At 45.5% G+C, this 23,383-nt stretch overlaps 1 protein-coding gene across 2 annotated transcripts in view; it reads left to right on the top strand.

Moving 5' to 3' along the window:
* Nucleotides 1–23,383, top strand: part of VAV2 (vav guanine nucleotide exchange factor 2) — a 312,388-nt gene that overhangs the window by 225,080 nt on the left and 63,925 nt on the right. For both annotated transcript variants that reach the window (XM_074973337.1, XM_074973338.1), the window contains exon 5: nucleotides 23,030–23,132. In XM_074973337.1, coding sequence (XP_074829438.1) covers nucleotides 23,030–23,132 — 103 coding nt within the window. The remainder of the gene's footprint in view (nucleotides 1–23,029; nucleotides 23,133–23,383) is intronic.

The following is a 23,383-nucleotide window of genomic DNA, read 5'->3' as shown; positions in this document are numbered from 1 at the left end:
CAGTAGATAATCAACACAAGAAGGTCTTGTGCAAAGCATAATTCTGGAAACTCCACATCACGTGCCCTATTGCACTGTTTAATCCAAATGATGCACTTAGCACTGTACAGTTCGCAAAAATACACTGTCCCTGACCTGAAGAGCATACAGTCCAGAAAATCAGATACTTGGGAAATGGTCATACTGGGAAAAACAAGAGATGGAGAAAACATAATGGGGAACGGGAGAGAAGGGTCAGTGAGTCTTTCTACTAGAGACCCTGAACAAGATCCTGACTGTATGTATATTGTCTAGATAGACAAGGCAGGGAGAAAGGAAGTATTAATATCCCAATTTACAGATGGGGGAATTGAGGCACAGAGAGACTGAAGGGTTTGCTGGCAGCCAGACAGGAACTCTGTGGAAAAGGCCGGATTTGAACGCTGGTCTCCCAAGTCCCAGGCTAGTGCCTGCAGTGGCTGGTGTGTGGGATTTCTGGCTTTGGTGCTCCTTGATGGGTGATTTTCACTCTCAGTGATGGGAGATAAGGGCTCTTTGTGTTCTCACCAGAGTAAAGCTGGAATCTGGTTGCTGCTCTTGTCGTTCCACAATAGTGTGTTCATCTAAATTGGGATTTTCACAGGAGCCGATGAGTACTGGTACATGACAGTTGGGTGTCTAACTCCCTTAGGCTACAATGAAAATGTCGGCCAGTCTTTTTAGGGCTTCAAACACATGATTAATTGGATTTATTTCTGATCATATGGTGTGTTGTGGGAATGCCTTTGGTGTATCCGTTTCTATCTTTATCTCCAGCATCTGTCTCTGCTGTTGTGACAACATTGAAGATTTTTAACAACCTTGAACCAAATCATAGAGAATGAAATCCTGGACCCATTGAAGTTGATGGCAAAATTCCCATTGACTTCAGTGGGGCCCGGATTTCAATAATGTACAATCCATTTCATGTGGGGAGAAAATTTTCAAGGGTGGATATATGGCTTTATACAGTTAAATATTATTGTTCAACAACATAAATAATAAAGCTTAATTCAATGAGTTCCTTATGGCTTCAGTTATTACAAAAGTAAATCATAAATTGATACATGGAATGGAGTATATCTGAGTCCCTAACTTGTGGTTTGGTCCTAGCAGTGATAATTGAATACATTTTAACATATATAGGGCTCCTTTCAAAAATAATACTTTCCCCCTCCAAATGGTCTTAAAATCATTTTAATATTGGGTTTTTAAATTCCTGATTCTGACCCATATGCATGTTTTAAATATGTTTGTGTGTGAATTCCTGGTGTTTGCTAAACTGATTAGGGCTATTGGAGCTGGCTGTGATCCAAGCAGTGTGGGCAGGCAATATTTTCCTTAAAATAAATGTTTTCAGTCTGTGCTCCTTACAAGGAGCAGATTATACTTTAAAAAGAAGGATTCACACCTGTAATTACTTTGCTGCTGATCTCTGCAGCTTCTAGGATATGACTGTTCCTTTCTATCTGTATATGTTCTTCTATACCCCCAACACCATGTTACCTGAGTAATGGATGGATTATTAATGGGTTTTATCCTCACAACACCCCTGTGAGATTGGAAAAGTTTGCCCTTGATCTCTCTGTGCCTCAGTTCCCAATGGGCAAAATGGAGCTAATATACTTCCAAAGTTCCTATCTGACTTAATAGCCTAACTCATTAGGAAACTAACACCCATTGTCTTTCAGTGAAAATAAGGCTCCTCTCCTTGCTGTCCCAGCTTCGCTGCATCTTTTAACCCCACATTTCTCTCCTCCTCTTGAGATTCAGGCTACAAAGTTTGTGGGGGTTCAGATCTATTAGAGAAGGACCCATATGCAAAAAAAAAAAAAAAAAAAAGAGAGAGAGAAGAAAAAAAGAGGGGGTGGGGTTTAAGATCCCAAAGTCTGATGTCATTTTCCACTCCCCCTGTTAGGAGTTTACGTTCTTCAGCTTTGTGTATGTCAGATAGGAGTGCCCAGAGACATACCCAATATTGTAAAATGTACCACGATGCCTAAGGAATTCATTAGAAATAGAGCTCAGTAAATTCCTGGTGACAGAAAACTGGGAGATTACCCAGGTAGGGTACATCTGCACTGTAGTAGGAGGTGTTCTGTCCAGTGCCATAGATGGATGGCACTAGTTGATTGAGCTGGCAATCACACCTCCAGCTGCTGTGTAGACGTACCCTTAGGAATGTCCTCAATATTTGTGTTCTAGCTCCATGAGGGGTGGCCTGAGCAGCATGATCCATTAGTAGTGGTCTCTTGTTCTGTGTCTTCCACAAGGAGACTCTAATTGGAGATGCACCATACCATATACTGTGCAATAATGTTGCATGCTGGCAAGCCCAGGATAGCATGAGAAACAAAGAGGTCGTTCCTGAGCCGGGAACGATTCAATGTCCCCAACGTCTTTAGCATCCAGCAGCCATAGGGGAGGTACGTTAAATGTTTCTCAGGTGGTAGAAAATGATTTTCACAGCAAGTTGTAAAAGGATCCAATTCTAGGAAGTACAACCACTGTTGAACAGCAAAACCGCAAGTAACAATCTTCCCTACTTTGTAAAACTTTCATTGCTTTTTGCTGCTCTGTATTTTCCCCCCATTAGCTACACAGGCACGATTCAACTGCAAGTTATTGGACTCGGGTTTTTCCCCCCCTCTTAACTATTTCTAAAATGGATTGTAGCCCTGTTCTGAAAATAACTGCCAAAACGTCCATCAATAATGGAGCTGAATTATCCTTGTTAATTTCAGCATGGGGTGCTGGAACAATTTTTATAGTGGGGGTGCTGAGAGCTGTTGACCCGAACTGTAAACCCTGGATATGATGGAAACCACTTCAAGCCAGGGGGTGCAGCAGCACCCATAGTTCTAGCACCTAGGCTTCAATATGGTAGGGTACAGCCTGTGATGGATAGCCACTGAAGAGGAATGCAACACAGAGCATTTATATACGTAGTAAATAAACAGAGTTGGCCTAAACTGCTCCCATTGGAATAAATAGAGAGTTTTATTATTAACTTAAGTGGGAGCAGAGTTTGGCCAACACTGCATGCTTTTGAAAATCTCACCCTTAATGCCTCTCATGTACACAAGTGGAATTGCAGGAGGGATAATGGGGCAAACCTAATATTTGGGTGGATCGATACATACATGGGGCCAAACAGTCCTGTTGGGTGAAATCTGGTCCCCACTGAAGTTAATGGCAAAGCTTCTGTTGACTGTGATCAGGCCAGGTTTTCACCAGTTGTTTTCAGTGATACTACTTGTGTGAGTGAAGTGAGCAGGGTTTTGCCCACATGTTCATTTACGTATTTGAGAGGGTTAGGTGTAGAGCTGGTTGGGCATGTTCCATCAGAAATATTTTCTAACCAAAAAGGCAGTTTCCACAAAATCAAAATTTTTCCTGGGAAAATTTTAATGTTGCCAGTACAAAACATTTAGTTTGACCTAAAGCAGAATATTTAATTTCGATGAACTTATTCAAAGGATTTCATTTCAAAGTTCAACAAAACATTACACTGTGTTTCCCCATCAGCACATTGCCTTACAGGAGCTGTAGTTCAGACTCCCATTCTCTCCAAGGGCCAGGCACCCCAGAGGACTACATGCCCCATAATGCAATGAGGATTTCCCTCTGACCGAGCTGTGTGGTTCATCATGGGAGATGCATGAATCTGGGTGCATCATCTGACATGTAGTCTAGCCAGGGGAGTCTGGCCCAGAGGCAAGAATGGGGGTATCTGGATCCCAAATTACAACTCCCAAAAACAAAGGCTTTCAGGTCAGTTCAATAACCAAAACAAACATTTCAATTTCTGGAATGTCAAAATGTTTTGTTTTGATCAAAAATATTGAAATGAAGCATTTTGATCTTTCCAAATACATTTTTTTCAGAACGTCTTTTCGGTGAAAAGCTTTGAAATTCAATTTTTCATCTTCTAGCTTAAGTGATAATGAGCTTTTGAAGCAAGAGGATCTGAGTTCCAGCCATGTTTTCGCTACAAAACTCCCAAGAAGCCAGGGCATGCAGCACGCTGACAACTGTGAAATCCTCAATGGCCATAGAATTGTTACATTATTATTGTAATTACTGTAAGAGCAACAACAACATTCTGTGGCAAAAGAAAAATCCCTGACTGATATATAAATCAATAGCTGTGCTCAGTGTGGTTACATGTATCATACAAACAAGCTGTTTCTTTCAATGCAAGTCAAATTTGCCACAGGGAAACTTGTGCGTGTAAAGAACATTCATGCCTTGATGCACACATTGTGCTTTCAGATTTGAGGTTCCAAGTAGTGTATTCTGAACACAGAATTGCCTGCCGGGGGAGTAGGGGCAACCCATTCAGAAGATTGAGAGATAATTATTTGCAACAACAGTTCATAAAAATTGGACTGATCATTGAAAGGGAGGTTAAGAAAAAACAAATCTGTCAAGGGAGCTAAAGGTTGCTGAGTTCCCTGCCTCCGACCCCCTGTGTTTTCTTTTCAGTCAGCCAGATGGCTGACTGGAGAAAGCCAGCGTGGGGGGCAGATGGCAAGGCCCAGTGAGTTTAAGTCGTGCAAGCGCAGTGCTGAGAGTAGGGGATCGGGGGAGGAGGGGAATCATTTTCCTCTCCTATGCAGTTTCTCTTGGAGTCCTGTGATATCAGATGTTTCAGCCTGCCACAGAGAGGCCTGATCCCAGAGAGTTTATGGGGAAAAGGCCGCTGAAAATGATAGAGGCCGAGCTCTCATCCAGAATGGAAGCGGATGCTGGTGATAACACAATATGCTGTTTCACTGGCACCTGCTGATAAAAATCAAAGCATTGTTTGTCCTAAAGGCCTTCTAGTGAGTCTGCTCGTCCCTGCCCCGCCCTTCCCTTTTATCACGGCTGACTTGATTTGATCATTCTGAAATCACCTCTGATAGACGGCTGTCCAGTCTAGCACTGAATGTATCTACAGATGGCCATATCCCGGCCTCCCTTGATGGCTTGTTTCATTGCCCTCACCTTTCTTACAGCTCTAAAGTTTTACGTAACAATTAACCTAAATTTTCTCTCCTGACTCTTAAACCCATTCTGCTTATTTTGTCGCATTAGATTTATGAAACCAGTTGATCCCTGTCCTCTTTTTCAGCATTGAAAAGCTTCTGTAGGGTATATGAAAAAGAAAAGGAGTACTAGTGGCACCTTAGAGACTAACCAATTTATTTGAGCATAAGCTTTCGTGAGCTACAGCTCACTTCATCGGATGCATCCGATGAAGTGAGCTGTAGCTCACGAAAGCTTACGCTCAAATAAGTGTGTTAGTCTCTAAGGTGCCACTAGTACTCCTTTTCTTTTTGCGAATACAGACTAACACGGCTGCTACTCTGTAGGGTATATGTGATCTACTGTGCCCAGTATCCTTATGGCACAGTGCTTTTATGCTCATAAGAATCCAGCAGTCCCATTTTGGCTTTATTGGACTGTACACTGTATGCCATTGTTCTGGTTCATTTCATATCATCTGACTGCAGAGCTTGTCAATCTCCATGATGAACTGGAGTCCATTAAAAAAAAAAAGTGTTTCTTTGATCCCTTCTGAAACGAGGAATGTCCCAGTACTTAGGAGATTCTGTCCATTGGTTTGTTTTGGGTTTCCCCCTAAACAGCTGTAAAGTACACGTGGGAAAACTTAGGACAATGTGTTCTGAGCAAGAGCTTTGGGGGTGGGGGAAGAACAGGGTTGTTACAGGAAAACCTTGTAAGGGGAGATACATTGGGTTGTGGTTAAGGCAGCAGAATGGGTATCCAGAAATGTGGGTTCAGTCGACATTTCTTGTGTGACAGGACAAGCTGCTTAACCTCTTAAAGCCTCACTTCCCTGTCTGGAAAAGAGGAAGGATTGTTATTCCCTTTTCCCACCCTTTTCTATCCCGTTCATTTAAACTGCTCATTCTTTGGGGGCAGGGACGTACTCTTATATGTACACACAGTGCCTAGAGTCATGGGGCTCCTCTCTGAGATGGGGCTTCTGCGTACTGTTGTCATACAGAGTCATAGCTGCGTTGTCTAGGGGAATGTGGAGATCATTAGATTTGGTGAAGCGAGTATGTGCCTATCCTGTCGTTTAAAATACCTCACTTCAGGTGAGTGCATATTCCACGCACGTGCCAGGAATGTAGTTGTGGGGTGGTCCTGAAGTTATTGCACCGATGAGGAGTGCACTGTAGCTTTTAACGGTGAACGTGCTTTCAAGGGTAGAATTTGAATCCAAGCCTGCAGAGGAGACCTCAGTCTTAACAGAGCTCAAATGCTCTGCTGTCCTGACACAGAAACGTGTATCCCTTAGAAACACTTGTGTTTGAGAGGGTTGGGTTTATGTTATTGGTACTAGCAGTACAGGAGTGCCTCACGGTGCCTACCAAGATCAATAGCCCCATTGAGCTAGACAGGGTATAACAGCCCCTGCCCCAAAGAGCTTACAGTCTCCAAGGGTCCATCTACCTTGGACTTGGTAGGTGGAATTGCCACCTGGAGGAGACATACCCACGCTAGCTCTCATCAAGCTAGCGTGCTAAAAATAGCATAGCTGGGCAGTGCAAGCAGTGGGACTAGCTAGCTCACTCTGAGTACGATCCCGTCCGAGACCCTGGGCACGTACTTGGGGTGCCTAGACACTCCCACTGCTCACGTCACTGTGGCTACGCTGCTGTTTTTAAGATACTAGCTCAATCAGACAGAATGGGAGGCAGACAGAGTGGGAGGGAAAACAAGCACCGAGAGACTAAGTGACTTGCCCATGGTCACCAAACAGGTCAGCGGCAAAGCCAGGAATAGAATGCAGGTCTCCTGAGCCATGATCCTGTGCCCAGTACTGCCTCAGTGAGTGATGAAAGGCACCGATATTGCATCCTCTTACGTGACGGTGTTAGATAATTTGCAACGTGTCTCCTGTGAAAAGGAGTTGGGTTTTAATTAAACTTTTCAAAGAGGCCTGTCATTGGGCTGCTCTTTTCCCCCTTTGGGTTTGACCATGTGTGAATTGACTAAGTATACTTCAAACGTCCCTCATGTGTCCTGATTTTTGTCCTAATGTCATGTGTATTCCTCCTTTGTTGAATAAATGTGACACTTGTCTTTGATTCATAGCGTAGTAGGCAAAGATGCAAGCTTGTATTGTCCTAAGGAAGCACAGTTTAACCCCCAGTTTCAGGGGTGGGGAGTGATAATCCAGCCTACCCACTCCTGAGATTGTAAGGTCCTTGGGGCAGTGACTGACTGTCTTTGTGTTCTGTGTTTGTACAGTGCCTAGCACAGTGGGGTTCTGGCCCATAACTAGGACTTCTAGAGACGGTGATAATACAAATAGTAATAGTAATACACTGTTCGGCACTGGCACCTGGGCTGAGGCTTTGCTAACATGAAAGTTAGTTTCCCAGTAGTGGAATTGTTGATACAATACAAAACCACCTCCCTCCCTCCCTCCCTTTTCACATCTGTGTGTATTTGATGCATGTCTTTTGTCTCTCTCCAATCTGTCTGAGGAGGAATTGCCTGCAGGATTTTCATTACTAAGTGCTACAGGACATGTTGCTACCCGTGGAACCGTGAGATCAGCAGAGAGCTAACGTTGGTTGCCTGACTAAAGCCTTGTCCACAGTCGAGGCATGTTTGGACCCATAATTCCCCACTCATGCAGCTCTGCTGGGATCTGCCTTTGCCAATAGGCCTTCTTACCCTGAAGAGTCTCTTTCAAAGGTTGTTGATTTTTCCTTGCTGCTGTCATCAGAGCTTCTTGGTTACATCTCCCAAGATAATGGAGTGATCAGCAGATTTTTTAGAAGTGCATTTAAAAAGAAACCCCAAGGTGAGCTGATAAACGAGCAGCCTTCTTCTTGCCCATCCATCTGCTTGCATTAGAAAAACCACACACCCGTCAGTCTGAAATTACCTGCCTGGGTTTTCCGAGGCTGAATAGACACAGAAATTGTAAACACGTCCTTTCTTCTCCATCACCGCCCACTTATGTGTGTCCTCCTGGTGCCATCCCTCAGAGTGCATTTTATTGTTGCCATTTGGGTCGCTTAGAGACTCTCAGATTCCACGTTTGACGGGGCATGGTAAAAGATGCTGAATAGAACAGATTAGAAAATATGGCTGTTGCTACCTCCAGACGTGGGCCTAACTTCAAATGATTTCTTGCTCATTAAAACTCCATGAGATCGGGTCAGAAGACTCCACACACCTTTAACCCCCTCCTCCTAAAAACTAAGCATGCCAGCTGTGTTGTTAATATATAGGGCTCCTTGTCCCTATTTGCTAGAGAGAGACCATGAATGAGATAGTAGTCAGATGAAATCTCTATTAATAACAAAAAATAAAATAAAATGCAGAGAGTGAGTGAGAAAATGCAGGATTACTGGGGCTGGCTGAACCAGCCAGATGCTGGGCAGCTTTCTCAGGCACTTCCACAAATCTATTTTGAACTAGTAACTAGAGATGGGCTTATGCTATGAAATTCTCCTAGGGATTTTGAAGACACCAAAGCTCTAGGTGTTGGGTTTTGGTTGAGGCCTGTCTTTGCTTTGAAACTCTTTTGTCCTTCATGTTAGTTGTGGACCTTTCATCAGCAGAGAGCGGACATGGTGTAGGGAGGTGCAAACACTGCTGTGGTTTTGAAGTGATCTAGTCTCCACCAGGGGCCAGGCTAAGGGTATGTCTACACTACCCGTGTTACAGCACGGCCGCAGCAGCGCTGTGATGTGGGCAGTATAGACACGCTTTATCGCCGGGGAAGAGCTCTCCCGGCGATTTAAAAAAAAAACACAACACCCCTAACAAGCGGTGGTGGCGTTATCCCTGGAAGCACAGCGATAAAGTGCTGTCTGCACTGGCACTTTTCAATGCTAAAACTTTTGTCACTCAGGGGGGTGTTTTTTCACACCCCTGAACAACAAAAGTTTTAGTACTGAAAGTGGCAGTGTAGACACAGCCTTAGCCTGTGACTAATTTATCTTCACAAGGGGCTCAGCCATACTTGAACGCCAGAGGGACCGACTGAAAGCCCGTAGGATACTGAGCTTTGGATCAGGCCCCGTCCTCGGGGTACCGCTCTTATTCCTTCTGTAAACCTATAAGGGGTTGTCTACCCAGCGAGTTAGAGGGCGGCAAACCAGGGTGTGAATCTACAGCTCGGTAGCTTGCTGTGCACGTGTGTGTGGATCCTGCTACAGCGCATAGTGCCACAGGGCGCTTTGACCTACTGCTCTTTGAAATGGGGGATAGTAAGTGACTGCATGTCAGGCTAGTGCACTCTAGGTTCACACCCTGGCTTGCCATGTCCTGGCTCTCCATCTAGACAACCCCTAAGACTTCAAAAACCCACTTCATAGTGGCTGCATGGCCAGATTCCAAATAAATCAGACAAACCAGCCCCGCTCTGCTGGTAGTTACTGTCTTATGTTCGCGTACCAGCATAATATGGTTTTGCTCTTGTGCACTGTAAAGACAGTGCTTAATTTTTGTCTATTTTTAAAATTCAAGATTATTATGAATATTACAGCAGCGCCCTAGAGGCAGCAATTGAGATCAAGGGCCCCATTGGGCTAGTGACTGTGAAAACACAGAGCGAGAGAGAGAGTCTCTGCCCCCAAAGAACTTACAATCTAAACAGACACCGGTGGGAACAGAGGCACAGAGGTGAAGTGACTTGCCCAAAGTCACAGAGAACGCAGGTATTCTTGGTGCCCTGTCTGGTGCCCCCAGTGCAGCTTCTCTGATCAGATGGGCCTAAGATCTGACACCTGGATATTGAAGGTCAGATGCACAACCAAATTCTGTGTTTAGTCCCTCCCTGTAAATGAGCCTGATTGCTGAGCTCGGATACCCCTCGAATTGGGGGAAGCGTGAATCTGGATCTGAACTTTGCAATTCAGACCCTCCTATAAATCAATAAAAATAGCTACATGCAGTTAAGCTGCAGCCGTTTAAGGACACAGACATTGAAAATGCCTCTCCCCTAATTAAAAAGCTTCAAGGGACATTGTCAAAGCTGCTGGAACCTAAAAATCATACCTTGGAGGGAGAGCCACTGTTCCCCAGTACAAGTGCTACGGGTTTGGTGGCAGAGTGCATTGTCTCACTAACCCTGCATTTAGGTGGCCAAACTTACTGACCCTCTGAGCCGCATACAATAATCTTCATAAGTTTGAGAGGCACGGGACACTCACAACGTGCCCCACAGGGTGGTGCTTGCTGGGGCTCGAGGCTTCATCTCTGTGGGGCGGGGGGTGGGGCACACCTGTCTGAAGCCCCAAGCTGTGGCATCCCCTCCACCCCCCACAAGGCTAAAGCCCTGAGGCCCCCCCCCCCTGCTGGGCAGAAGTCCCTAGCCCCCCGACCCTGCAGTAGAGCAGAAGCCGCAACCTCCCTCCCCCAGTTTGGTAGCCGAAGATTGGGGCTGGGGAGGGGACACACACGCTGACTTTCCAAAGTGCTGGGGGGTGCTCGACCCCCAGCTCTGCCTCAGGCCCTGCCCCCACTCCACCCCTTCCTCCAACGCCCCACCCCACCTCTTCCCACCCTTGCTCCACTCCCACCCCACCTCTTCCTGCCCCATTCTGCCCCCTCTCCCCAGCATGTCTTGTCCTCACTCCCCCCAATCGCCGTGGGCGGGAGGCATGGGGAGGGAGGCGGGGAGTTGATGGGGGCACCCACCATTTTTCCCCCCGGGTGCCCCAGCCCCGGAGCATCAGTGGGGGAGACTCCAGGAGTCGCATTTGAACTGTGAAAGAGCCGCGGTGTGGCCACATCTGGTGTGTGTGTTCACTGAGACCAATCTGAGGTGAGTTTGTTGCTCTAAATCTAATTCCTGCGGGGCACTTGTTTCACGTCAGCCGCTGCTTACATGAGGCTAGAGCTTGGAATAGCAGGGCGTTAGGGGGAAGCTGGCACTCTGCTTGGCTTGTTATTACTAATTATGGTTTTCTGAGTGGTCCCTTTGTTTTGGGTCCATTACAAGGTGCAGAGGAAGGCATGGTCCCTGAGACACCGAGTTTGCAGTCGGGGTGCCCATTATTCATATGAGAATCTCATTGAAGTCAACGGAACTGTATGTGTGAATAAGGGCGACAGCCGGACGGATCATTCCGTTCTGACTCCTTAAATCAGTGGGGCAGGTGATGGTCAGAGCGCCAAACAGTGCAAAGATCTGAAGGAAGGAAAGGTGCAAAAGGAGCGGGTAGAGCGTAAGGGGTAGCATGGACGAAGGCATGAAAAGGAGAGTGGAGGACGGATATGAAAGGAGCTTGAGGGAGTTGGAATGGGGGCCGGTGCTTTGTGTCTCTTCTCATATCCTCCTCAATAAAATTCTTTTTTGGAGCTTTACGGCTGGGATTTTGCAAGGAGCCTAAGGAAGTTAGCTGCCCAGCTCCCACTGAATTTCAATAGGATTTGGGTGCCAACATCCTAGCCCAAGTTAGTCACGCTTCTGACTGACTCGATCACCCCAGTGCATTAGTTCTTCCTAGGCTTGCGCCATGCAGGCATTGACAACGTGCGAATGGCGCTTCCCAGCTGCACCTGTCTCCTCTCTCCCTTTGGCCATTGAGTGGAAACGTATGAGGAGCCGGCTCCCTGATGCTGCGGAAAGAGCAGACCGGGGAGAGGAATCGCTTTTGGGCACGCATTCCACAACTTGTACCCACAATCCAAAACGCAGCGGTTACTGCAGACCCGGTTGTTTGGCCTTCCCCAGCCTTGACAAGTGGGGACCATTGGAAAGTTAGTCTGATGCTGGAAGATGCTCAGCACTTCACAGGATCATGGAACGCTGTGATTTTCTTGGGGACCGCTCAAATTAAGGAAGGAAAGGAGGGTGATTGTTAAGTGGAAGCATACATGCTCCAGTCAGCCCATCAGCTACCTACAGCCTCGCGGTGGAGGGGCTCACTGGGTTCTCTGCTTTTAGTGATCCTGCAGTTTGCTTTGCATGGCTCCTCTCCCTCAACCCCACCTTACTTCCCCATCCACCCCCCTGCCAATTGACAATGACGTATGATGTACCCTGGGCAGAATGTCCGTTTTGGTTTCCTAGTAACAATTTTAATGATCGTTTTACATCTCCCAGCGTAAAAAGGGCCTGTGGCCAGAACAGCACATTTCAGCTTGTCATTTGGGATATTTTATGGTCCGTTTTTTATACATGCAGGCACGTGCGCGCACACGCACACACGTGCGCACGCACACACACAGAGGAAGGAGCCCTAAATGTGGTTTTGCTCAAGGCATTAAAATGTATAGTACCTGTTACTATTTCCCCTCCTTTAAATATAGTCGTGTTGGTGTGCTGGGCACAGTTGACTTCCTCAGGACACTGGAAAGCATTAAAAGACTTTCCGAGAAAGTGACCCTGGATCCTGACTGTTTGGCAGCTAATCTTTGTTTGGTTTGGGGGCATGTTCACCCTGGGTGTAACTCCAGTGAGGTTCATGCACTCACACCAGGGACAGATTTGCCAACAGACTTTGCTTTGTCTCAGAAAAGCATATTGTCCCGTGGGAAGGATTTGGATATACCCGTGCAAACACAGTGGGTGTTGTGTGAGACTCGTAACGGGAGTGGTGCTGCTGAATGTAATATGGGTGAAACCAATCGGATTCTGTAGCAATTACTGTGCAATCCTATAGCTCTTGCTTAGCCAGGAAAGATCACTCAAAGCCCTCCCCCCACAAAAAAGTTTCCTTCACAAGCAGATTTGAGGCAGGAAAGTAGCAAGACAGTCAGTTATTGACTGAGCTTTATATTCCTGACAAATTGACCCCTCCGTGCAAGTATTCACAACGCTGCAAACATCCAGGCTAACGAGAAGCCTCTTCAAAGCCAGAAATGAGCACCCACAGCACAGTCCCCCATGCTGCACCTGGGTCACTGCCCTGAAACAAAAATGTAGAATTCCCCTTTTACCCCCCTCCCCCTTGCCTGTTAGCCTGTATCCTGATGTTACCAGTTGTAACAGGCAGGCAGAGGTTAAGCAGGGAAGTGGTACCGCCTCTGGTTCTCTCCTCGCTTTTCCACCATGATATATGACCACACTGGATAAGTTGGTGCCTCCCTCCAGCCCATACAGGCAGCCACATGCAGTGAAAGGTGCGAATGTTTCTATCAGGGGAGCGCACCTCATACAGGTGCCATTGGTGTCAATGGTTTGCCCCAGCTTCAACAGAAGCAGGGTTGCACTCTCTGTCAAGTGCATATGATGAAGCAATCCCTGCAGCATCATTGCTCAGATCCCATGTCTCTGTGAAACTCTTAGCTGAGAAGGGAGAGGCGCTGTGGAATGCATAGTTTGGGGCTACTGGACTGGGGTGAATATTGTGGAAAGCCACACTTCTTTCTAGTCAGTTTTACTTTTTCGTTTCTGTGTACATTGCTGATAGCTCTTGTGATGAGTCTTGCAATATTTGGAGGTTTCTTAAAGACCCAGCTCCTGGAGTCAGGGGATTACATGAGAATCTCAGCTTTTATTTAAAAACAGTCAGTTTCTAGCTCTGATGGTTGCAGAGAAAAGCGTGGAAAAAGTGACTGCTAAAGGCTCCCAAAGCAAGGCAAATAAAGATCTGGTTTAAATAATGATTTTTAAACCAGTCTCATGATTGTAGAACAACTAGGGCTGGCAGTAGTGACTGCTCTACCACAACACCGTGATGTGTGGATTGCTAGGACTGCAGAAGGAACAAAGAAATAATTCATTTAGGTTTTTTTAAAACTCCTCTTAAAATGTTTCTACTAATACTAGATTTTATACAACTTTTTAAAAATTGTTAAACACCTGAAATTCTGGCCCTACATTATCCAAGAATGTCCCTCCAAAGAGTCGTCCGTTTCAACTTCTGTTTCCTTTGTATACAGCATCTTTCTCCAAACATATATTTGCAATCAGCTGCTTTGACAAATGCTAAACCTGGACACAGTATCTGTGAGATCCTTCTGTTCGCATCCCCAGATACCAAGTAGCGATGCCACAGCTTTATGAAAAGTCCAGTAGAATTTAATAGAAAGTTATAATCTCTCTCTGGGGTTTTTTAAAAACACATTTTATAGTCCAGAGAACTGTATCTTGTAGAATAGAGAATGATATTGCTACTATACACTTTTATAAGGTGACTCAAAAATCCTTCGGCAAGGAGATCATTCTCTATAGACCGGGGTAAAATTTTCAAAACCACGGGTGGAGTTTTTGTCCTATTTTCAAAAGTGAGTTAGGTCCCTTGACACAGAGGCTCCTTAGCAAAGGAGCCCCAATTCTTTGCAAACAACTCTCACCTCGGTCACTACACCACACACATCTTACAGCATATTTATCTGTGAAGAATAACAGGTAAGGTATATATGGAAAGCTTGTAACTTCTCAAGATTCATAATCATTGTGCGATGTATGTATATTTATGTAATATTTAAGGAATAATGTATTGATATTGAAAGTATGCTTTATGGATTTGGAGTAAAAAATTAGTTACCAGGAGATAATGTGTCTTGGTGATGGCCCATAGGGGGAATTATCACCCTCCCCCCACAACTCCACCCCATTTAACCGGTGATGTAATGCACGGCTGAATTGTTTAGCCTTGCTCAGTCCCAAGACTTTTAATGGAAAACCATCAGCAGCAACTGCAGACAATCGAAACCACTTGAAGGTGTAAAAAGGAACATTACAACAAGACAGGAGCTGGTGCTGTCAATGAATAGAAGCAAAAGGCTGTTTCAGTATGAGACAGAGGAGGGAGAAACACTTGGTATCTAGTCACTGAGGAAACCCCTTGTGGAGTGCAAGTGCTTTCATGAATGTTTGGATCCTGGTTCTTGTGAAACCAGCCAGCTCTGCAACAGACACAACTTTGGGGAAAACCTGCTTTATTAGATAGAAAAGGTAACTATTAATAAGCGCAGATCCAGGTTTGTATTTTGTTTTGTATTATTCCCATTTGTTCCCACCACACTCTCTTGTTTCTAGCTAAATCGCTATTCTTTCTTAAATGAACCTATTTTTGTTTATTAGAAGTGCTCACAAGTGCCGTGCATTTCACAGTTTAAGGTGAAACTGGTAATCTGCAGTACATGGCTCCTTTGGGAGCAGAGGATTTGGATTTTCTGTGAGTAGCCAGTGTTAGGAGCTGGGTATCCCAGGGGAAAGCTTCAAAGGGACTCCAGGACTGGGGTTCACCTCCTGGTAACCTGCAAGGTGGAAACTGGGCTGGCATAGCCCAGAGGAGAGCGGCTGGAAGGCTGGTGGAGTTAGGGAGCTGAGGCCCACACAGGCAAGATACCTTCACACTGGAGGCAGGGGATAACAATGTGACTCTGAGTCCTGGGTGCCCCGAGAACTGTCACAGGCCCTTAGGAGCCTGAACCCCATTTCAATGAGACTTAGGCTCCTATGGTCTTAAATCACTTTTGAAAATAGGAATGAGGCTCTCTTGAAAATGTTACCCCAGATCCTCAGCTGGCTTAACATTGCACATCTCTGGCTGAATCAGTGGAATGATACTATTTATGCCATCTGAGCATCTGGCCATTGTTCATTGTCACAGTGATGCTGTGTTATTAAGTTGCTACAGACTAAAATCCTCTTGATGTATTTTTTTAATAGTTGTCTATTTCCAACTGGGGCACATGACTCGCAAAGATCGATGAAAATCAATATGCAAAAAGAACTGATGTCAACAGTAATATACAAAGCAGAAAGATTCTACAACCTACAGTCTGTCCTGGGAGATTGTCTGATCTACATGTCTGATAGTTCACCACAAGAATAGCAGTCCCTCTCCACTTCTCAGCAAAGGTTTAAAAGGAACATGTTTTAGTAAATAAGGTCCTGAGACTTCATTATTGTAATACCAGCACTGCTTGCTGACTGGCGCTTCTCTAGAACCTCGCATTCACAGATCTGTCTTAAATGACAGACTTGAATCGCTTCCCACCATCTCTCCTGTGATGTGGGTATTGTCGTCCCCTTTCTACAGACAAGGAAATTGAGGCACAAAGAGGTTAAAAAACTTGCCAAAGGTCACACAGTAAGTCTGTCGCAGAGCTGGGAACAGAACCCAGTGTTCTTATTGCTGATCTCCTCTAGCCACAGGATCATCCTTCGCTTTTACTAAGTGCTGCACTGCATCAGGAACCAGGAGCTTTAGTGATTAAGGGTAAAAAGCCACAGGTGTCAAAATAAGCAAACAAAATTCCTGTTGAGGTGTTAGTGGACCGTTCTGGAGCTCTTAATCATGTTAATCACTGTTATCAGTGAGACTGCTTGTGTGAGTAACAGCTACATGCATGACTCTCAGCTGCTCCCACACACAATTCTGTCATTGTTAGTGTCTCTCCTGGTTCTTAGTGGGAATTAGCAATGCTCCCTTGTCCCTTAAATTCGGATACTTCAGCCCCAGTATGGATTCATCTAACTGGTGCTTGTGTTTCTCTGTGTTTGTGCCGACTCCAGGGCTGTTGTGTATTAAGGCTGTTGCAGCCCGTCACTTAGAAAATGCTTTGCACTTTGATATTGGGACTATAATTCCAGTGCAAGACCCCAGTCTTAGTTTGAGGGAGGGCCTGTCAGACTTGCCAGCGTCCCTTAACACTGAGAGAGATGGGCTGAATAGAGGAGGCCGGAAGGGGGAATTCTGAGCCTCTGTGCATTGGAGTTCTTGAGCCACTGTGCCTGTGGGGACAATCTAGTCCTAATGACGTTGCTGCTAGTCAGTGGCTGTAAAAGCCCTTTGCTGCCAGCAGGGTGCTTATGGTCAATGGTGGGACCCTTCTCAAGAAGCTGATTCAGAGGGTTAAAGAGGAAACGAGGGGAAACTCAGGGAGAAATATGCTGGAATGAATGTGGGGATGGAAGAGTCGAACCCTCTGTGAAAATAGATCACAGAATCAACTTTTACGCTAATAGGATTCTGCCTAATGCACCCCATGTGATATTTAGACTGTTGTGTGTAACATGTCATGTGAATCACTGTTCATTCTGTATTCAGCGTCCTACGCTTAGTGGCTGGTCCGCGGAGGATGGGAGCCTGCTACTGCTGCCACCTAGAGGAATGACTCCTTTAGGCCAAATGGTGGAGACTCATGCTTTTATTTTAGTGCTTGAAGGCCTGGTTTCAGCTCCTGGTGGTGGACAAAACACATGTAAAATTACTTTAAAAAACAAACAAAACAACAACCCTGAAGTTCCACCCCCTTCTGTTTTCATTTGGTGTACACTGCCACATGGATTTCTCATGAAACCTTGGCCTGGCTTTCAAAGGTGCTGAGCACCAGCATCTCCCTATGACTTCATTATTCAGCACCTTGAACATTAAGCCATCTGTGACTTCAGTGGGTGATGTGGGTACTCAGCACCTTGGACATTAAGCCATCTGTGACTTCAGTGAGTGATGTGGGTACTCAGCACCTTGGACATTAAGCCATCTGTGACTTTCAGCCAACCTTTAACTCAGGAATGCTGCCCCACTCATTCATGTGGTTGTGGGTTACTCCTGGGCCTTTATAAATGGGAGAGCTTAATCCTCGACCTGGAGAGCTAGGAGTTAAATGCTGGTAGCTGGAGGGTGGAGCTGGGTGGCAGGGGGGTTTGTATAGCAGGTTGTCCAACGTTAGCTGCAGTGAAGGTCTTTCTTCCTCATTTTGTCTGCTTCACACAACCTGTGCTCTTGGTGGTGACACCCTGGTTGTTGCTTGCCTTGTTCTATTTCTCTGCCTAACATCAGGATCGTACAGGACTGTCAAGAAAAACTCTTAAGGGATAAAGAGCGGCCCCATGCCATCTATCTAGAGAACGTTAATGACGCTGTCTCTTCTGTTTATCCTTGGGGGCTTTGGCAGCAGACTGGCAGATCTCTTGTCACCAGCATAGAGACTTCCCATCATTTAAAGCTCTATGTGTTACTGAGCTGGGCCTCATGAGGCCGGGAGACTATCAGTCTGTCTGTCTACAGTTTGGGCCCGCGTGACCAGGAGACATTTGATCTGCAGTGTTGGTTTTGCTCCAGTCGTTCCCTGTGGTCAGGATGCATGTTAGAGTGAGGACGCAGGGAAGCCAGTGACACTGGAAACAGAACGGTGCCCTGGTGCTGAGCCCCGAGACTTCGTCATGGTGGGGCAGTAACTGTGGGTGCTGGGCTGGCAACGTTCGGGGGCTTCACACATGGCTCTTTTGTCCTGGTCACCAAGTCCATCGTCCTGCTGGCTGATAGAAGGAATAGCAGGTGCGATATTAACTCAACCATAAGCTTCCTAATGACTTTCCAGCCACCAGAATGATGTATGGCGGTACGGCTAGAAATCTGATGGGTGCCTGCTGGAATGGAAGATAAATTGGGAATCTGGAGGTAATCGCTCTGGCTGAGGGGAAGAGCTCAGAATACAAATATTGGGACAGATAATAACTTCAGCGACAACGCTTAGAAAAAGGGAAGATGGATCACTGCTATTAGTGGGTATTACAGCAGCCACAACGTAGCGTTCTGTAGGAACAGAGTTGATACAGCACACTGGTGCGTTTATTTAAGAATGTACTTTTATTGACTACATCTCTATTTAGAAATGGAAATAATGGCATGTAAAAGAGAAATAAAACCCACTTTTGCAAATATTTTCAGTCTTGTTATCTTGCCAGCCCTGATCCTGAGTTGGATTTTGTGTCTATCTTATTCTCTCCTTCTGTGTTGCAAGGCATTGGGACTTTTGCTGAGCCTACAGTATTTGGTTCCTCTCTACATGCTCCCTTCAATTTCTGGCAGAAGGAGATGTACTTCACACAGCTAAGAATGTTTGTTTGCCCTCTTCAGAGCTTTTCTGAAAGCAGGCCTCTCAGTCAACTATGATCCTGCACAATATCACATTATTCTGTGTGCCTCTTAGCTACCTTTGCATTGATGTGTTAGCATCTTTGGCTGGGTCAGTCAGCAGTTTGCTTTGAGTTTCATCCTGGAGAGTTGTTTATATTTTTTCTAGGGAGAGTGAAAATAATTCAAATCCAGGCTTCTAAAAATACATTGCCTAGCACAGAGACAAAATAGAAATCGCTCGGGGGGTGGACTCAGCAATTGTTCAATCCAGATTCTTCTCTTTGGAAGATATTGAAGGTCAAAGACCATTTTACCCACAAATCTGGTATTTTACAGCAAGCTTAGTGCAGGGGACTCTGTTACTACAGCCTAAAAGAAGCAGGGTGGATTTACTTAGATTGCAAGCCCTTCAGTCCAGGGACCATTATTATTTTATTTGTATTACCATGTTCGTACAGTGCCTGGCACAGGGCAGCACAGATCAGTGACTGGTATATGCTACCTCAGTATAAATAATACATCCGAATAACTGAGATCAGCATTTAGCCTCTTTTAGATTTACTGAGCCACTGAATGAAACAAACACTGTAAATCCAAAGCCCATGTTTCTTTGATCTTCAATGTACTGTATGTGTGTGTGTGTAAAATAAAAGAAATATGTTTAAAATCAAGCTGAGGCCAACTTCGTGTTTCTAGTTCAATATCACCAATCCCAAGTGCTCAAAATCATGAGATTGGCATAAAAATTATGAGATTTTTACAAAACGTTGATTTCTTCTCATTTGCTTTCTGCTTTTCCCCCCATAAGTCTTTAAGGTGCACTTGAGTTGTTTTTTCAAGCTTTTTTCACAACCATCAAGGTAGAAACTCACTCTGTAACAATGAAAGCTGAGATTTGCATGTAATCACATGACTCCAGGAGCTGGGGCTTTAAGAAACACACCAAAACTCACAATACTCACAGTAAAATCATGGGAGTGGGCAATGGCTATTTGAATAGGACTGTCATCTCTGCATCTTCCTCTTGCATCCGGGTTTCCCCAGTTGGATCCATCCCTTTGGACCTGTGCACTTGTGCAGAGTCCCATGAAAGTCAGTGAGGCCCCATGCACATGCTGAAGTACGTCCATATGGATCTGACTCCAGATCTGGGATCTGTGTCAGCACAGAACCTAGCAGCACAGTGGGGCCCAATCAGAGTATCTGTGCACTGCCATAATAATTATATTAATAAAAATAATAACAATAAAGATCTGTTGCTTAAATATAGTCTCTTTGTGTGCTGCTCTCCCCTCTGCCTGAACCTTCTCTTGTTCCTCTGGCTGTGTAGGGATCTTCTCTAGCATTTCAATGACTTGTGGAAGCAAAGGTTGCCAGAGCATAGCTTTGAACACAGGATGTGTGATTCTATCACACACAGCGTTTAAAGAAAGCATTGGCACAGAGTGGCAATATTTCCCCTTGTGCTACAAGAAACAAAGCTTTGTGTTTCAGCTGTCAGATCGCCACAAGCATTTCTGAGTTAAAAGAAAGGGGAAGAACACCGTTCCGATACCCTTTTGGAAGTTAACAGCTCAGACAGCTGTTAGTGTAAACTTGATCTGACAGTTCAAGGTCTCAGAGCCACATTGCTGTTTTTAACCCTGTAGAATTTATTAAGCCCATTAACACTTTTAATTAGGCTTGGAAGGATTAGTTTTTTATTGGTAAAAGTCGATTTCCCTGTACACACAGAAACTGACGACAAAGTATTTCCTTTGCTGATGATCAAAATGTACAGATAGGCAAAGAAAGACAAATGCTGCTTGAGAACTTGTTAGAGTTTGATTTAAGGACATTTACGATGTATATTTTGATATGTGATGTTGACAGTTTGGGTTTAAACGGTTCTATAAAGCTTTAACTTTTTTTCAGTTTCAGTGTCTACTGTCATAAAACAATAATCATCTGGACCCCCTCCCGCACTGCCCCCAATAAATGCCCACAACTGTGAAAATGTAAATTGATTTAAAAATGCTTAAAAATAAACACTGATGTTATCCGTCAAAATTATTTTACAAAAAAATAAAAACTTAATTATGCCAAGCCTACTTATAATTATGCCTCGGGATACGAACTGCTTTGGGAATGTGGGTAACAGAGTGTAAGTGTGGTAGGAGACATATAGGAGAGATGGTCAGAGTAATAGATATTTAGCAACTGAAAATAAGACTGTAAAAAATCTACACAGATTTATTTTTCTGCTGCTCACAGTCACTCTCTCTCTGCGGGGGGTGTGTGTGTGTGTGTGAATGATTAAAGTCTAGATTCTAAGCTCTTCAGAACAGGGTCTGCGTGTGTTTGTACATCAGCTACTGCAGGCAGGTCCCAGACCTATTTGCGGCCCCTGAGCGCTGTTACAATGCCAATACTACCAGTAAAGAGTGTATGAGCTATGGCTTCAGGCCTCTCTGTGGGCCAGATTAATCCCTGGTGTACATGGGGGCAAATCTGTTGGACCCAATGGAGCTGGCCCAGGTCTGAATTTGGCACTTTGGATAAAATGCGAGATCGTCAGCTGGTGTAAGTTGGCGTAGATCCATCCGGGGCAGTGGAGCTACGCTGATGGATAGTAGCTCAGCGTCTGAGCCCGTGTTTTCTAAGTGGAATAGGAATAAATGGCCAATTGCTTCATGTGTTGTCAGTTCATCAACACCATGGGTCAGCTGAAAGAGTAACCAAGTGTCAAGAACATCGATCCTGTTTCTTTCATCCGCCTCATAGCGAAGAAGCAACTGGATGCACGTGTGTGTTTTCAGATACCTCGTCAGCCGCGTGCATTTCCCCCAAGCCCGTTGGAAGGCAACAGTTTCTGGAGGAATGAGCACAGGGTTGGGTGTGAGGGGGACTTGCGGCCTAATGCTGGCTCTGTCACTGATTCCCTGTGTGACCTTGGGCATGTCCCCTCACCTCTCAGTCGGTTCCCCATATGTAAAACAGGGGTAATAATGCTCTTCGGGGCAGGGACTCTCACTCGGTGTTTGTATAGTACCCTGCATCTTGGCCCTGATCTTGGCTGTAGCCTGTGGGGGGATGTCAACGCTGCACACTAAGCCCAGGTCTGTGGGACCCAGCCTTGTAAGCCGGATGTTTCCAAGCCTATGCTTGAGCGTCCACACTGCATTGTAAACCTGGGTTTATCATTGCTGAACCCAGGTCTCTCAGTCATGCTAACACATCCATACTGTACTATGCAGGCCTTCTGGCTTTGGTCTGTGGCTTGAGCTACATCCACACTCCAAAGAGACAGGGCTTGGAACCCAATCACGGTGGGACTTGGGCTCTGACCCTCCTGCCTAGCAGGGTCCTGAGTGCTTGCTGACCCGAGTCAGACTGATCTGTGTGTGGACAGAAGAGGGCCTTGGGCTCCACCCTGAGTCAGAGCCCAGGCTTAGTGTGCAGTGTAGACATCTCCTGGGAGGTCAGACTGGGTGATCACAATGGCACCTTCTGCTCTTGAAATCGATTTATCTGTGAGCCTCCCAGGGGTGATGTCTAACCAGTGCTTAGAACAACCAAAGTGCTGTAAATAGCTGCAGTGTCTGAGGCCAGGAGGGGCACCAGTTTCTTTTGATGTTTGAAATAGGCTGGTCTCTTAGACGTACTACAGCTGTGGAGTTTTACCTCAGACACTGGTGTAAACGTAGGTGTCATCTGTGTTGCAGCAGTGCCCAAAGGCCCCAGCTAAAAGTGCAAACGCTTCGAGAGAGATGGTCCCTGCCCTGAAAAGCTCCCAATCTAATAGAGAAGACAGACAAAAGCGGGGGAGGGAAATAAAAGTGCACAGAGAAGTCAAGTGAGCTGCCCAAGGCAGAGCCAAGAGTAGAACCCAGAGCTCCTGACTCCCACTCCAGTTTTCTATCCACTAGTCCATGCTGCCTGTGATGATGGCTACGGTCCCTGGGCTTACACCGCAAAGTGTTTTGCATCGTTCCAGCATCCGAGTGGGAGGCATGGAGGTGAAATCATACTGTGGTAGCTGATACAAAAAAGAAGTGCCTCCTTAATGCAAAATGGGAAAGAGAAATGAGGACATAAAAGTTTTTTGGGATGTCTCCCTCTTCCCCCTCCCCCGTTCTTTCCTGGATGCAGCAGCTTGCTTGCATAATCTATAGCGAATGTATCCTCTGTATTTCTAAATCCTCTTGTGTTCCTTTCAGTGAACATGATCTGGGGGAGGATATTTACGACTGCGTCCCTTGTGAAGATGAAGGCGATGATATCTACGAAGATATCATCAAAGTGGAAGTTCAACAACCCATGGTAACAATTTATGCATTTTAAATGCCATATCTTGAAGGGGGTTTAAAAACAAACAAACAATGCACCACCGATGAAAGATAATGATCTCAGACTTGTTTGAGTCATTCCTTGGAAGTGAGCTCAGTGGGTGAGGGAGGGGAGAGAAGCAGGTGGGAGGGGAAAGGGAAACAGTGAGAAGAAGAGTGATAGAGCTAATCCTGTAGGGTTTCTCAAAGGCTTTCCATGGTGCTGTCATCTAAAGGATGGGAGGA

The sequence above is a fragment of the Natator depressus genome, chromosome 16 (genome assembly GCF_965152275.1).
Source record: "Natator depressus isolate rNatDep1 chromosome 16, rNatDep2.hap1, whole genome shotgun sequence".
NCBI classification, from domain to species: domain Eukaryota; kingdom Metazoa; phylum Chordata; order Testudines; family Cheloniidae; genus Natator; species Natator depressus.
The sequence above is the reverse complement of the archived record's forward strand: the minus strand, read 5'-3'. Positions and strand labels throughout refer to the sequence as shown.